We start from the raw sequence: 16,890 nt of genomic DNA, 5'->3' as shown, positions 1-16,890 counted from the left end.
TTGGTGTGGTTAGGGGTGATAAGGAAGTTAAAAAAAAAAAAAAAAAAAAAGCAGCCAAATAAGAGCACATCTTCTGTTCATTTAGAAGTCAGCATCCAAGGTGAAAGAATTCTCTGATGGATTCAACATCACTCCCATCCTCTGATATTCGCCTACTCTCTTTTCAAAGAAGTTAGTCTTCCCTTCCAGTGAAATATTCTCCATAAAGTCAAATGGATTTTCTACTCTGAAAACCTTGTTAAAACCCAGCTCCAGCATGAGCCTGTCTGCCACGAATTCAATGTATTGCTTCATCAAAGTGCAGTTCATCCCAATGAGCTTCACAGGCAAGGCCTCTGTAAGGAACTCCTGTTCTATCCTGAGAGCATTGATGATTATTTCTTTTACCCTCTGCTCTGATGGTTTGTGTAGCAGGTGTTTGAACATCAGGCCGGTGAAGTCACAGTGTAAATCCGCATCTCTGCTAATGAGAAAATGTGAGGCCAGGCATCAGTCCTCATTTCTTAAGCCAGAATATTGACACAAAGAACCAGAAAAGATGATTCCTTCCACAGCGGCAAAGGCTACAACCCGTTCTCCGTAGGTAACCTCTTTGTCCCCAATCCAATGCAAGGCCCAGTCTACTTTCTTCTTCACACAAGGCATGGTTTCAGTGGCATTGAAGAGAAATTCCCTTCCTTTAGGATCTTTATTGTAAGTGTCAATAAGGAGACTATGCATTTCAGAATGTATATTTTCCATGGCAATTTGGAAGCCATAGAAACAGCGGGTTTCTGTAATTTGAACTTCTTGGCTAAATTGCTTCACCAAATTTTCATTTACTATGCCATCACTTGCTGCAAAGAAAGCCAGAACATGCGATATAAAATATCCTTCCTCAGGCTTCAGGGCTTCCCAATGCTGAATGTCCTTGGAAAGTGCCACCCTCCTCGGCTGTCCAAAAGGAAGCCTCAGCTTGCTTATACATCTGCCAAATATCATGGTATTTGATAGGAAAGAGGACAAAGCGGTGGGGGTTCATCCTCCACGCTGGGGGCAGGTACTTTAGTTTTTGGCTCCATGGGTTCCTGGAAGATTCTCCGTGCGGTCTTGCTGGCCAGGACGCGGGTCCTGCTGAGGGTCAGGGCAGGTGTTCTCCTTGTCAGCCACGCTGAGCCCCTTCAGCGGCGGGAGCTGCAGCTGCTGCTGGTCTGCTATGGTGGCGAGCGGGCAGCGGTGGCAGTAGTCGAGACAGCAGGGAACCAAGTGGCTAAGTGGGACCCGGAGCTCTGAGGCTGGTTTTGAACTTGTAATCCTCCTGCCTCAGCCTCCAGAGCCGCTGGGATTAAGGGTATGCATCACCATGTGGTAATATTTTAAATTTTGCTGTAGTTCAATTAATCTATTTTACGTTTGTTAGCTGTACTTTTGGTACAAGAATTCATTGCCAAATTCATTAGCATGAAGCTTTTGCCTTATATTTTTTCCGAGTTTTATAGCTTAGCTGTTATTTGTGTAAGATAAGGGTTCGGTTTTATTCTTTTGCATTTGGATCTCCAGTTTTCCCAGCACCATTTATTTTTATTTATATTTTAAAATATTTTTAGATGGACACAATAACTTTATTTCACTTATTGATTTATATGTGGTGCTGAGCATCGAACCCAGTGCCACACACATGCTAGGCAAGTGCTCTGCTACTGAGCCACAACCCCAGCCCCAAGCACCATTTATTGACTCTCTTTTTCCTATTGAATAATATTGGCACTCCTCTCAAAAATAATTTGCCCATGTCCCCCAGAAAATGTCCTAAGTGACATCATTACTATACAGTGGGAATGGGAATGAAGTAAAGACAATACAAAAAAAAGAGATTTGACGTTGCATGTGAGCGCTCCTGAGTATTCCATTTCCATGTCTGTGTTTGTGCCTGTTCCACACTATTTGGATTAGCGTGGCTTTTTGTAATGAGTTTTGAAATCAGGAAGTGTAGGTCAAGATTGTTTTGGCTATGCAGGCCCCTTGAGATTTCATATGAATTTTAAGATGGATTTTTCTATTTTTGGAAAATGTGCCATTGAGATTGTAATAGGTATGCCACTGATTCTTTAGATCACTTTGGTAATGCTGACTTGAGTTATTAAGTCTTCCAGACTATTAGCATGGGGCATTTTCCCATTTACTTGTATCTTTAATTTCTTTCAACAACATTTTGTAGTTTTCAGAATACAAGCCTTTCATTTCCTTCTATTTCTAAGCTTTTTATTCTGTTAGTTTAAATGAATTTTTCAAAAGTCTTTGTTCACTGTTAGGTGTAAAATACCTCTGATTTTTGTTTAATTTGTTGAATTCATTTTATCTTTTTAACTCTTGTCTTTTCCTGTTGGCTATAATAGAATTGGTGGTGGGCATTACAGTCATGGTCTTCATTTTTAAAGGATTGGCTTGCTGTGTACAATTGGAAAGCAGGTTTGTCAGATTTTTCTTTGCAAATACCCTTTAGCATTTTTAAAAAGTTGCCTTCATTTTTGTTTTTAGTTGTAGAGGGACACAATATCTTTATTTGTTTTCATGTGGTGCTGAGGATCGAACCAAGTGCCTTGCATGTGCGAGGCAAGCGCTCTACCACTGAGCTACAACCCCAGCCCAAAAGTTGCCTTCTAAGATAAAATTCCCTTTTGTTCTTAGGAAGCTATCTCCCGCCCCCCCAGATACTGTTATTCATTTATTTTATTTTTTAAATATTTTTAGTTGTAGATGGACACAATACCTTTATTTTATTATTATTTTTTTAATGTGCTGAGAATTGAACCCAGTGCCTCACACGTGTAGGCAAGCACTCTACCACTGAGCCACAACATTATATATATTTATGGTATACATGGGGGAATGATTAAATCATGCTAATTTATGTATGCATTAACTACTTCATAGTTTTTCAAGTATGTATTAGTTAATATATTGTACAGTAGACGTCTTGCACTTATTTTTCCCAACTGAAGTTTGTATCCTTTTGACCAATATTCCCCAATCCTCCCTCCCTCTCCCAAACCCTGGTAAACACTGTTCTACTCTCTGCTTCTTTGAGTTGGATTTTTTAGATTCCTCGTACAAGTGACATACAGCATGTCTTCCTGTACCTGGCTTATTTCATTTAACAGTGTCTTCCAGGTCCATCTATATTGTTGCAAATGACAAGAATTTTTTTTTTCCCTTATTCGGTGCTCTTTCTATGGCGTATGGCTTTTCTCTTACTCTGTTAATGTGATATGTATACATTAGATTCTCTAATATTAAACCAACTTTGCATTTCTGAAATGAACTAACTTGGTCATTATGGTTTAGCATTTCATATAGGATATTTGCCCTCTATATTCCTGAGTGAAATTGAACAATTTCATGTTCCATACTTTCTGTCTGGTTTTGTTATCAGAATTATAGTACTATTTCTCAGCACAGGAAACAATCAATAATGTGAAAAGAGAGCCTACAGAGTGGGAGAAAATCTTTTCCACACACACTTCAGACAGAGCACTAAACTCCAAAGTTTATGACAAACTTAAAAAGCTTTATACCCAAAACACAAAGAAACCAATCAATAAATGGGCTAAGGAATTGGGCAGACACTTCACAGAAGATATACAGGTGATCAACAAATATATGCAAAAGTGCTCATCATCTCTAGTAATTACACAAATGCAAATTAAAACCACCCTAAGATTTCATTTAACTCCAATGAGAATGTCTATTATCAAGAACATAAGCAATAATTGTTGGCGTGGATGTAGGGAAAGAGGCACACTCATACATTGTTGGTGGAGTTGCAGATTGGTGTAGCCACTCTGGAAAGCAGTGTGGAGATTCCTCAGAAAACTTGGAATAGACCCACCATTTGATCCAGCTATCCCACTCCTCAGTTTATACCCAAAGGACTTAAAAATCAGCATACTACAGTGACACAGCCACATCAGTGTTCATAGCAGCTCAATTCACAATAACTAGATCGTGGAACTAACCAAGATGCCCTTCAGTTGATGAATGAATAAAGAAACGGTGGCATATATACACAATGGAATATTACTTACTCATAAAGAAGAATAAAATTATGGCATTTGTTGGTAAATGGATGGAGTTTGAGAATAGGCTAAGTGAAATAGGCCAAGCCCAAAAAAACCAAAGAACGAATGTTTTCTCTGATAAGTGGATGATGATATATAATGATCAAGGGGGAGAGAAGAATGAAGGAACTTTGGATGCTGTACAGGAAAATGGGGTGGGAGGGGGTAGGGGACAGAAAGATAGAATGAAACAGACAGTATTACCCTATGTATATGTATGATTACATGAATGGTGTGAATCTACATTATGTACAACCATAGAAATGAAAAGGTACCCCATTTGTGTACAATGAATCAACATGCAATCTGTGAAAATAAAAAAGATTTTAATAATAAGAATTATAGTACTAACCTGAGCAAATGAGCTCAGTATTTTTGCATTTGGGGGATGGGGGAAGGGAGGGAAGATGCATGAGATTAGAACTGTAGTTACCTTGGATTGTTGATAGAATTTGTGAAGCCATCTTTTCTGAGTCTGCTCTTGTGTAAACATTTACTGATTAATTTTAAAAATCATCAGATTTCATATTTGTTTTTGAGCCAGTTTTGGTAAGATTCATCTATACCCTTTGTTGTGATAGCCTGTAATATCATTTTTTATGTTTTAAATCTCTATAGTCTCTATATCTCCCTTTACATTCCTTTTTTATCTTTATCTTCCTATAGGTCTATCAGTTTATTAGTGTTTTCAAATATGTTAATGTGCCCATTTTCCTTTCAATTTGTTTAATTTCTGCTCTTTTAGTCTTACGTCCCACCCCACCCCGTGGTTTAATCCCCCTGTTCCTTTTCTGCTGCCTCCTTTTCCAGTTAAACACTTCTCCCTAACTTTTAACCTTTCTTCTTTTCTAATATAAACATTGAAGGTCTAAATTATTCTCTAAGAGCCAATTTACATGCTCAACACCACTTCTGTAATATTTTATTGTTATTCAGTTACAGGTTTTCTGTTTTTCACAATCTCATTTGATATACAGGTTTACGTGAAAATGTGTTATCTTGCAAAAAATTATTTGCAATATTTTATTTCCTTACCAAAGTTCTGTTTACTCAGATCTCCTTGGTAATACTGTTGTTTTAAATGCTGTCTTGACATGGTTTTGTGGTCTTGACTTGGCTTATAGTCAGTTTTTCCCACCCCACTCTGCACCCCCCTTTTTAAAACTGGGGCTTGAACCCAAGGGTTCTTTACCACTGAGCTACATCCCCAGTCCCTTTTATTTCTTCAGACAGGGTTTCACTAGGTTGTGGAGGCTGGTCTTGAACTTTGATCCTCCTGTCTCAGCCTCCAGAGTTGCTGGGATTACAGGTATTCACCACCACGTCTGGCTGTATTCAGTTTCCCTTTTAGAGCAGCTAAGTCCACACGCCCAGTCCCTCCCCTTATTAGGTTCTCATAGGCAGAGGCCACTGTGTACTAACTTGAATTCCCTGGGGGCCATGTAATTTTGAGCCCACAAAATTATTCAAATTAGCCAATAGGGAGAAAGCCCTTGTAACCCAACTAACCTCACCTGCATGTCATACATATGCTGACCCTATAGCTCCTTTTACTGTCCCATTGTTCCTGAGTACAACCCCGTGTAGCCCTGCCTGGCACATTTCTCCTCTTTTGAATTTTAAAGCACTATTACTCTAGAGCAGAGTCTTATGGAACTCTTCCTGTAAGTTTTGGGCATTTCAGCCTTCGAATTTCAGATATGCTGGTCCCTGTGGGTTGGCTGATGAGTTTGCCTGATGTCTTTGATGTTGCACTAAGCTTGGTGCACCAGGGGTCGCTGTGGTCTCGCGTTAGACACCAGGCTTGTGTTCTCTGTATCACCAGAGTTTGGGGCGGGGTTTACACTGAGTCTTGTCTCGTTCTGCTCAGGTTTCTGAACTTAAGTTCAGGAGTGTTGGTGTTGGCCCGTGTCCGACCAGTGTGGTGTCATGGTGCAACCCCTTTCCTCTCTGAGTTTGTTTCATGTATAAAATAGATGTTACCAAAAAATTGATGCCTTTTTTTTTTTTTTTTTTTTTTTTTTTTGAGGAGGGTGATGTTTAGTTTTGAAGACCAACCTTCTACACAATTTGTAAGCTTGCCCTTTTTCTTTTGATTGGGGATGGAACTGAGGAACACTTGAACACTGGTCTCTACTCTCAAGACTTTTTTGTTAGGAGACAGTCTCACTAAGTTGTATAGGGCCTCACTCATTTGCTGACACTGGCCTCAGAACTTGTGATCCTCCTGCCTCAGCTTCCCAAATCGCTGGGATTATAGGTGTACACTAACACACCTGGCTGGAAACCTACTTTGAATCTAAACAGTAACAAAGAAATGAATGGAACTCACCCAGATATTTCTTGGGATTCTAGTAATGGCAGGGCAACACATCAGGCTTAGCTATTTCAGGAGAGTGAAGTATTCCTGTGTGATTTATGTATTCTAATTTTCACTGCTGATGCCATTGGTGAGCACCAGTAAGTGCTTAGGTGGGTACTTAGGCACTAGGCTAGGTACTTTATAGACATTAGCTCATTTAATCAGTAAGTAAAATAGTACAGTTTTCAAGCAGAAGGGGCTTGAGAGGTCATTTGATAAAACATTGAGGACAAATCACTGAATCTAAGAATGTGGTTGACTAAAATCTTCTAAGTTACTAAAGACAAATTTTTCTCCACTCTTGAATATCCTTTTCCCTGAGTCTTCTTGGCCCAGATCTCACTGGTTTGGAGATTATATTGTACATCTTTGGGTTCCTGTTATTGTGTATTCATGAAAAGGAAATAACAAACAGCCCACTGATCCAAAATATAAAGACCATTTCTACTGCATATAAGCCAGTGAAAAGGATTTTTTTAAGTTAAAAAGTAAACATTTAGGGCCGGGGGTATAGCTCAGTTGGTAGAGTGCTTGCCTTGCAAGCACAAGGCCCTGGGTTCAATCCCCAGCACTGCAAAAAAAAAAAAAAAAAAAAAAAAGTAAACATTTAGCTGGCGTGGAGGAGGATGCCTGTAATCCCAGATACTCAGGAGGCTGAGGAGAGAGGATGGCAAGTTCAGAAACTTAGCAAGACCCTATCTCAAAATAAAAGATAGATTAAAAGGTCTGGGGACGTGGCTCATCCTCAGTACCAAAAAAAAAAAAAAAAAAAAAAAAGCCAACAAATAAGTCGGTTTGTGTGAGGATTAAGGATTAAATCTAGGGCTAGGGAAGCTCTATCACGAAAGTATGTCCCCAGGTTCCAGTTTTTCTTTTTTCTTTTTTTTTTTTTTTTTTTTTCTCCCAATGCTGGGAATCAAATCTGGGGCCTCACACGTGCTAGGCAAGCTCTCTCACAACATCCCCAGCCCCTCCAACAAATTTTTAAAATTAGAAAGCTCCTCTTTTAAAAAGCTTGCTTGTCTTTCCTCTTTTCATTCTCTCCTCTTAACAGAAGAAAGCAAACCTTCTTGGCCTTCATTTTGGGAAATGAGTCACTTATTTCTGCTTTCTACTTCTATCAAAAAAAAAAACCCACTTGAACTCAGCAGAGATGGGTGAGGGATAGAGCTGGCACTCACAGGAAGCCACACGTCCTTCAAAGGTCTTTCATAGAGCCGTGCTTCTTGAGCAGGCTTAGCATTGCCTCGCAGACCGTCCTCAGAGCTACTTTCAGAAAAGTAAGGTAAGCGGGGATGGGGACATTCCCAGGGCTGGCGGCCATGCACTTTTCTGTAGACACGTGTGGCCTGAAGGCAGCAATGCCACATGGCCAGCTACTTACCCAACCAGACATCTCTAGGTAATTTGTGTGCTCAGAGTAGACAGCGGTCTTGGAACTCAAATGCTCTCTACCTGTCCCCACACCTTCTGAGCCCTCTTCTGATGGGTAGTCATACATGTAGGGCTCTTCCCCTGCACACATCTTGCCTGAGTTCACATGTCCCAAATAAGCTGATATTTTTCATTAAATATACAAACTTTCTATCAAGACTCCAAGGCCAAGAAACAGTGCACCGCGCGCGCACACACACACACACACACGCACACACGCACGCACACACGACTATAGAATTCGAACATTTACCAGCTTTCCTTGTTTTTCCTTCTGACAGTTTCCTAACTCCTCAACCTTTTGGCCTTTCGTTTTCCCTGGTAAAATGGTGGGAAAGAGTAGAATTATCCATTTAACACACATCTTTGGAGACCCAGGTCTTTAGCATTCATAGGTAGGAATAAACCAAAATCTCTATTGAGAAACCCATTGTGGGCACTGGGGTGTGTAGTGGGAGGAAGCAGGAGGGACTGGATGTGAATTAATGCATAAGAGTTTAATGAGAACATCAGGGTACCATGAAAAAAAGAAACAGTTGAGGAGGAAAGCCCTTCATCCGTGAATTGATAAGTGGTGAGCATGTGTGTAACTGGAAGGGGGGTTTAACCTCTTCTCACAACTTTGGTGGGAAACACAGGTGACTGGGGAGGTGGAGATTTTCCTTCTGGCTGTGGTATGCCTTTCCTAGATCTGTCAGGCCGCTTCCCACTCTAATGGGATTTGGTGCACTGGACTGATATTTGGATGTAGCTTAATGAAAAAAAGAACAAAAAGTTCCCTTGAATTATCAGAATACTGAAGCCTCCTGCAAGACCTTAAAATGCATTTGCTGCATTAGTGTCAAATTGTCTTGCTAGTGGCTAGCTGCCTGCTGCCCAAAGGTCAGGTCTGTCCCCAGCTGAGATGTGCTCTTACAGCAAACAGTTTTGGCGGTGGGGTACTGGAGTTGGCTTGGGCCAGCTCCCAAGAGTCTACTGTTACCTGTTCAGAATTTTGTGAGCCAGTTGATAGCTTGAAATTGTAGTGGGAACACCTATACCACAAAAAGTACCTAATGCAATAAATTAAGAGTTTTTTTCCCCAATTCTTCCTGAGACCTGGATTACTGGCATATCACTGGGTTTGGAGCCCAAAGAGCAAGTTCTACACTCAGCTCTGTGGTCTCCAGAAGTTCATAAGTCTGAATCGTTCATAAGTCTTCTGCATGGATCAAGTAAGCTTGCTTAGCTTAGAGTAGAAGATTTTTGTCGGAGGTAGAGTAGGAACAAGAACATGAGAATAAGTTGTATAAGACTGGTGAACATTCTTTGAAGTCTATATAGTACAAAGCATGCAGGAAGAGTTACTGTTTATATAAAGGCAAGTGACCAACCTGGTTTCCATCTAGTGAAATAAGATTGCATTAAGTACTTATTGAAATATTGGTGTTACGTATAGGGTTTTTGTTGTGGTGGTGGTGATGGTGGTTCTTTTGTGGTGCTGGGGATCAAACCCAGTGCCTTGCACATGCGAGGTAAGTGCTCTACCATTGAGTTATTTGCCCAGCCCCCTGTGTAGGTTGGTTTGTGTTTGTTTTGTTCTGTTTTGCAGTGCTGGGAATTAAACCCAGGGCCTCACCCATGCCGGGTAGATGATCTAGTGCCGAGCCACATTCCAGCTCCTGGTTGCTTGGTTTTTAGAGACGAGGTCTCACTGTGTTGCCTAGTCTGGTCTTGGACGCTTGAGTTGGAATGATTCTCCTGCCTCAGCCTCCCAAGTAGCTGGGGTAGTGATATACTACACTATTTAGCTCTCCATATTTGGGTTTTTATTTTTCTGTCAAAGGGTCTGGGTACAGTACTGTTGGGAATCCCAGCTGATCTTGTCATTCCTGAAAGTGAATTTGGTGGGTTTTTACTATCTTTGAGAACCTTTTGTTGTTGCAGGGCTGGGAATTGAATCCAGGGCTTTAGGCATGCTAGGCAATCACAGTACCACTGAGCTATATTCTCAGCTCAGAAACACATTCTTAAAATACTCTTCCTTGAAAAGGGGGTGTCTCAACCATCCTCACTTAGAAATGAGAGAACTGGCCGGGTGCAGTGGTGCACACCTGTAATCCTGGTGGTTCAGGAGGTTAAGGCAGGAGGATTGTGAGTTCAAAGTCAGCCTCAGCAACTTAGCGAGACCCTGACTCAAAACAAAACATAAAAAGGGCCGGGGAGGTGACTCAGTGGTTAAAAACCCCTGGGTTCAATCCCTGGAACCAAAAAAAAAAAAAAAAAAAAAAAAAAAAGAAAAGTGAAGCTCCAGTAGAGGGGTAAGAAAATGAGTGAGTGACAGAGCTGGCATTTGAACCTCCTCTGTGACTGTCAAGTTCAGGATTATTTCATTTGTCTGCAGGGCACTATAGGGAATAGCTCCTCTGCCCGGGAAGGGTATAAAATGATCTGAGGCAAAGCACTACATAGCCGTGCTCCACATGTAGCACCGTTTTGACTTATTTTTCTTCTTACAGAAATCTTGATTTCTCTTCCTGTCATTAGCTGTTCCTGTTGCATCCAGACCTGCCTTGAGGAGCTCAGAGTTTTAAAAAATGAACCCCACGGATATAGCAGACACTACGCTGGATGAGAGCATATATAACAACTACTACCTCTATGAAAACATCCCCAAGCCCTGTAACAAAGAAGGGATCAAGGCCTTTGGGGAGCTCTTCCTGCCCCCTCTTTACTCCATGGTCTTTCTCTTTGGTCTGCTTGGAAATTCTGTGGTGGTTCTGGTCCTATTCAAATACAAGCGGCTCAAGTCCATGACTGACGTGTACCTGCTCAACCTCGCCATCTCGGATCTACTCTTTGTGCTTTCCCTCCCATTCTGGGGCTACTACGCTGCAGACCAGTGGGTGTTTGGACTGGGTCTATGCAAGATTATTTCCTGGATGTACTTGGTGGGTTTTTACAGCGGCATATTCTTCATCATGCTCATGAGCATCGACAGATACCTGGCAATTGTGCATGCGGTGTTTTCCTTGAGAGCAAGAACCCTGACCTATGGGGTCATCACCAGTGTGGCTACGTGGTCAGTGGCTGTATTTGCCTCTCTCCCTGGCCTTTTGTTCAGCACCTGTTACACCGAGCGCAACCATACTTACTGCAAGACCAAGTACTCTGTCAACTCCACCACGTGGAAGGTTCTCAGCTCCCTGGAGATCAACATCTTTGGATTGGTGATCCCCTTGGGGATCATGCTGTTTTGCTATTCTATGATCATCAGGACTTTGCAGCATTGCAAAAATGAGAAGAAGAACAAGGCGGTGAAGATGATCTTCGCTGTGGTGGTGCTGTTCCTTGGGTTCTGGACTCCTTACAACGTGGTGCTCTTCCTGGAGACCCTGGTTGAGCTAGAAGTCCTTCAGGATTGCACCTTTGAAAGGTACCTGGACTATGCCATCCAGGCCACAGAAACCCTGGCTTTCATTCACTGCTGCCTTAATCCAGTCATCTACTTTTTTCTGGGGGAGAAATTTCGCAAATACATTGTACAACTCTTCAAAACCTGCAGGGGTCCTTTGGTGCTCTGCCAATATTGTGGGCTCCTCCAAATTTACTCGGCTGACACCCCCAGCTCCTCTTACACACAGTCTACTGTGGATCATGATCTCCATGATGCTTTGTAAAAAGTGAAAATGCAAAACACAGAGCTAATAAGCTTCCCACATTCAGAGCTTACTTAAAATTGTGTTTTAGTAAGAGTCCCCTGAGCAGGCAGTAGGAGGAAGGCCTCCAGCCGCAGCGGAAAGTGAAGGTCTCGCCTTGCAACTGGCTTTTCCTCTTCCATTAGGCAAGTTGACCCCCGGGGGGGGGTTCACCTGGACCAAGCATCCTTCCTCACACCAGGCCTGCCTCAAGCAGAAGTGAACCTGCGAATTCTGAGCAGTGTTTCAACGAGGCGACAGATGATGTGGGAAGAGAGCGTCCATTCCCTGTAACCTAAACAGACTGGGTTCTCCAGAAGGCGCTGTGGATTGATGGGGTAAATAGTTGCTTCCTGCTGTGGAAAATGGACCCTGTGATTAATTTCTAGCTTTTATGGAACAATATAGAAAACTTTGATATACACTCCTAGTGTTTTTCTAGCAATATATCTGAAGCATGGTATATTCCATAAAGTCAGATGGATTAGTGAAACAATTAGTGAAATAATGAACCTAGATCTTGATACTTTTTTTTTTTTTTTTTTTTTTTTTTTTTGCAGTGCTGGGGATTGAACCCAGGGCCATGCATGCAAGGCAAGCACTCTACCAACTGAGCTATCTCCCCAGCCCTAGCTCTTGATACTTTGATTGTAAAGGATAATTTGTTAATTGAAGGCCACACTTTCTCTGCCAATTAACAAATGTACAGATTTGAAGGCATTAGCATGGTATAATTTCTAAACTTGGAACACAAGGCATTTAAAATCCAAATATATTTGTTCAAATTCATTTTGCTTGTGGACATGTTTTAATTATAACATGAATATTCAGATGTTTAAAATTAGGGGTTTGGGTGCTCTCAGTAGTAGAGTGGTTTCCTAGCATATATGAGGCCCTGGGTTCCAGCCCCAGCTCTGCAAAATAATAATAATAATAATGCATAGTCCCAAAATACATTTATCTAGGTCTTTTACTTGTTCACAAACATGGCCTTCAAAGTTAAAAATAAGGTAGACTACTAAAGTATGACCGTACTTCCTTAAGTGCAAACAATTGAGGTAAGAATTAATCATAAGCTATTGCTGATGTGGCATAGGACTATGAAACTGTAAAAAGTAATTAACCTCAGTATTGGCACTGATTTTTAAATTTTGGGTGGCTCAAAAGTTGGGTCATTCATTTCTAAGTTACTTTAGTCATTTTGTATCATTAAAATAAATTGCAATGTTTTTCCTTATTCATAACCTTAATCAGAATTAAAGACTCCTAAACATCTAGGAGACCGCAGTTCCTCCACAAACAAAAACTAATCTCATAAGTTATTATCTGACTTAAAATGCTTGTTTACACATTACATTTATAAAGAGTGCATCTCCAGGAAACATATTTTCACTCTGGGTCCCCCCACACCCCGCCCCATACTGGGGATTGAACTCTGGGGGTAAGGGATGCTCAACCACTGAGCCACATCCCCTGCCCGCCCCCACTCCTCCTTTTTAAATTTTGAGACAGGGTCCACTAAGTTGCTTAGGGCCTCACTAATTGGCTGAGACTGACTTTGGACTTGGTATCCTCTTGCCTCAGCCTCCCAAGTTGCTGGAATTACAGGCATGCCACAGCCTCTGGGCTAAGACATTTATTTTCAGAAAAGTGGTTTTAAGAGGGAAAGTTGATTTTGCCTTCATAGAAATAAACTTGTATATACCCCACTGAGCCTATTTTCCTGACCACGTTTGATCTGATGTGGACAAGAATCAGCTGCTGATCTACCCTGTGCTTTGCCACATGTTGCAGATGTCATGGACTCACTGAGAGGGGAAGTCTAAGAGTTCACTGTTAACCTCTCAGTTTGGGTAGGGAGAGGAGTCCCTGTCATGTTGTGCACTTGGAGACAAGAGCAGGTAAGAAGTTAGGGGTGGGCCAACTTCCTGGCAGCGTTTCCTTGGAGCAACCTCATTGTAGGATGCTGGGATCTGCCAAATCCTAACTCTGTGTTCCTTTGTGAGTCTGAGCATGTTAATCTCCTCTCTTAGCCTTGGCTTCCTCAGCTTTGAAATGGAATATATTTTAGATTGAAAGAGAAATAAGATATTTAGCACAAAGTGTCTGTGCTCCCCAGGCCATCGAAAGAGGGTTTGGGATCTGCTCAACCAGAGCTTGCCTCTCCTTTCCTGGCAGAGTTTGTAATTTTGTTCATTTAATCACAATGGCACAGAAACTTAAAGACTGACGGAAGGGGTGGACTGTTCGTCCCTGCCACATGCAATATTAAGCAATGATGAGTGTGGTCTGCAGGGATCCATTGCCACCTCTCAAGAGTGGTGTCTTTCATCTTCTCATGTCACTCTGAACTCCCCTTGTTTCAAAGTTGGGGGATGTTGTCTCAGGACAGGAATTTAGAACCTTGAGTGACATCCAGATATAACCCTCAGAACACCAAAAAGAGTTTCTTCCCATCCAGTAACAGAGCTATAGAAAAAAGCTGGGAGCTGGGGCAGTAGCTCAGTGGTAGAGCACTTGCCTTGCATGTGTGAGGCATTGGGTTTGATCTTCAGCAGCACATAAAAAATAAGATATTGCATACATCTACAACTAAAAAAAAAATTTAAAAAAGGAAGTAAGCCAGCACATGGCTGCACAAAGGTGGGTTTCACTGAAAACCCTCAGACATTGGGCCCCTCCCTCCCTTGCTGCGTCCTGCCTAGCTCCTGGGGAGTGCATAAACCAAGAGCAATAGAAATGGGTTGCTTGTGAAGTCATGTAAACGTCTTAAATTGGACAGAGGTGATGCTTATACAACATTGTGAATGTACTACGTGCTGCCGAATTGTATATATTAAAATGTTAATTTTGTGTTTTTTTTAACCTCAATAAAGCAAAAGAACAATTGAAAATAGCCCAGTCCATGTCTATTCCATAGTTGGTGCTCAGATTTCATTTCTTCCCATGAGAAAAATATAGGGAGAGCCAAAGGGTCTTTAGACCCATCCTTCCCAGTACTAGGGCTCTAATCCAGAATAACTCTTATGACTGAGCTATGTCCTCAGTCCCTTTTTATTTCTGAGACAGGCCCTTGCTAAGGCTGGCCTTGAACTTAAAATCCTTCTGCCTCAGCCTCCCAAGTCATTGGGTTTACAAGCATGTGCCTTTAAGGGAGATTTTTTCCCCAAGAAACTCATCATAACGTGGAACTATTTGATGCTGTTAATTTCCACTATTGAAAGCCTGTTTTGTGCCAAGCAGACTCCTCAGTGATGGACAGCATAAAGGCTTTCAAAAAGGAGTAAGGTCTACACTCACGGAATGTCCAAACCAATAAGAAAAAAATCACAAGTTTAAGCAAGATGACGATAAGTCAAAAAAATTGAGGGGGAGGTGATTCTAGGGGAAGGATAAAATGATCCACTAGTAAATGAGCTTTTGCAGTAGAATTTGTAGGAGCATGGTTTTCATGGAGGGAGGGGAGGAAGGACTTTACAGGCTGAGGAAGAGCACATGGCGCTGTGTTCAGGGGGAGGGCCAGGAGGCTTTTTACAGTAGGGAAGGATGAGATCAAAGAAAACCAGACCCAAACAGCTGCTGAGTTAGCTGCCTGCCTTCCTGCGCTGACCTTGAGACTGCCCAGAGGCTGGGGTGCTTTCCACCTGGCCCCGCCCAGGACTGAAGCAACCACTCTGCTAGCCATCAGGATGCTGGCAGCCAACAGGCCTCCGAAGACTGAGCTGCCTCCTGAGGAATCGTCCTCCCTGGGGGCAGCTCATGTCCAGTAGCTGGATGATGAGAGGACACAAGCACTCGCCCCTTACTTAGATCTGAGACAACTCCAAAGGGCTCTCGTGACTCCAGCGCTCCCCATAAGATGAGCTGATGCCTCTGTTGCCATTACACCACTGGTCATCCCTCCTAACTACCCAGTCCTGCTTCCTTTATGCCCTTAACTGGTGTTAACTCCCAAGAGAACGCCCCATTAAATCTGCATGCTAATCTCAGCCTCATTCTGTTTCCAGGACTCTCAGCCTAAAACAGGGAACACATTAGGGACAAGTAAGCATCTAACATAAATGGAAACTGACCCCACTAGACTCTTGCTCCCTGGGCTGGACTTGGTTTGCCTGCTCAAGCCCTGAAATCTTCCCTTGGTGGTGTCCAGCCATCTCACATCAGGGACTGCTCCATCGCCAGCCTTTCTCAGCTCAAACTAACCATACGCTCTTCGCCCATTTCTGTAATCATAACTCTTTACTCTTTAAAAGTTTACAATGGTTCCAAATTCCCCTTTTTGAAAATCAAAAATCTACCACCTGCTTTTTTTTTATACTGAAAGTCTCTTTTTTGAAGCAACCTCTTTTTTTTGGGGTAGGGGGTTACCAGGAATTGAACTCAGGCGCACTCGACCACTGAGCTGCATCCCCAGCCCTATTTTGTATTTTATTTAGAGACAGAGTCTCACTGAGTTGCTTAGTGCCTTGCTTTTGCTGAGGCTGGCTTTGAACTTGGAATCCTCCTGCCTCAGCCTCCAGAGCCCAGGGAATTGCAGGCATGTGCCATTGTGCCTGGCTAAAACAGGCTCTTTTGAAGTTGATACAATTGGTTCTATTACTCCAAGAAATGGGGGAATATTGGGAAAACAATATTCTTTGTGTGAACTGGGCTAATTACCCACAGCACCCCCCACCTTAACTGCACAGTGAGATACCTAACACAAAACTGTTGCCTGATTACTTCTCACCAAACGAGCTGAGTTTCTTATCTCCTAATTAAATACTCTACACTGACAAGTCAAGTTTCTGTTTAACCACACAGAGTTCACTAGTCACATCTCCAAATCCCCAATTGTGTTTCTAATAAAACTTTATGTGCCCAAGTTCAAAGATTGACTGAATTATTCCAGAAACAGTGGGTTGGTTTTTGGGTTAAAAATTACTTCATGTAGACTTTTGGTATGAACATAACTTCAAGTCTGTGTTTTCACCTTCTCTGGGAAATTGTAAGAAGAATTATTTAAAAACCCACAAATTCCCTTTTCAATCAAACTTGGATCTTGTCAGACTCCAAAATAATTGAGTTCTTCCCAAGCCTGTTTAAATGGGTCAAAAACTGGAAAAAGGCAGAGAAGAGCTGGAACGGACTTTGGAAAGCTGGGCAAAGATTTCTTGGAGGGAGGGCTGCCTGCCTGTGTGGCACAGGAGCTGAGACAGCAGGACCTAGACCGGAAGTCCTAGTCCCAGGTGGTTCAGGAAAGCAGAGAAGGTGTGTTGGTCCAATTTTACTTTTGCATGGAGCAGTCATGAGAGCCAGCAGGGTATGAAAACAGCTGACC

General features: G+C 42.1%; 1 protein-coding gene and 1 pseudogene across 1 annotated transcript; one reads left to right on the top strand and one right to left on the bottom strand.

Annotated features, from left to right (window-relative positions):
* Positions 1-81: 81 nt before the first annotated feature.
* On the bottom strand, positions 82-3,314 carry LOC124968260 (ribonucleoside-diphosphate reductase subunit M2-like; annotated as a pseudogene).
* Positions 3,315-7,681: 4,367 nt separating this feature from the next.
* On the top strand, positions 7,682-13,103 carry Ccr4 (C-C motif chemokine receptor 4). The gene is made up of 2 exons (XM_047531729.1): positions 7,682-7,744; positions 10,420-13,103. The coding sequence occupies exon 2, from the start codon at positions 10,470-10,472 to the stop codon at positions 11,550-11,552; it is 1,083 nt and encodes a 360-aa protein (XP_047387685.1). The 5' UTR covers positions 7,682-7,744; positions 10,420-10,469; the 3' UTR covers positions 11,553-13,103.
* The last annotated feature ends 3,787 nt before the right edge of the window (positions 13,104-16,890 follow it).

Source organism: Sciurus carolinensis, chromosome 17 (assembly GCF_902686445.1).
Source record: "Sciurus carolinensis chromosome 17, mSciCar1.2, whole genome shotgun sequence".
Lineage (NCBI taxonomy): Eukaryota > Metazoa > Chordata > Mammalia > Rodentia > Sciuridae > Sciurus > Sciurus carolinensis.
The sequence above is the reverse complement of the archived record's forward strand: the minus strand, read 5'-3'. Positions and strand labels throughout refer to the sequence as shown.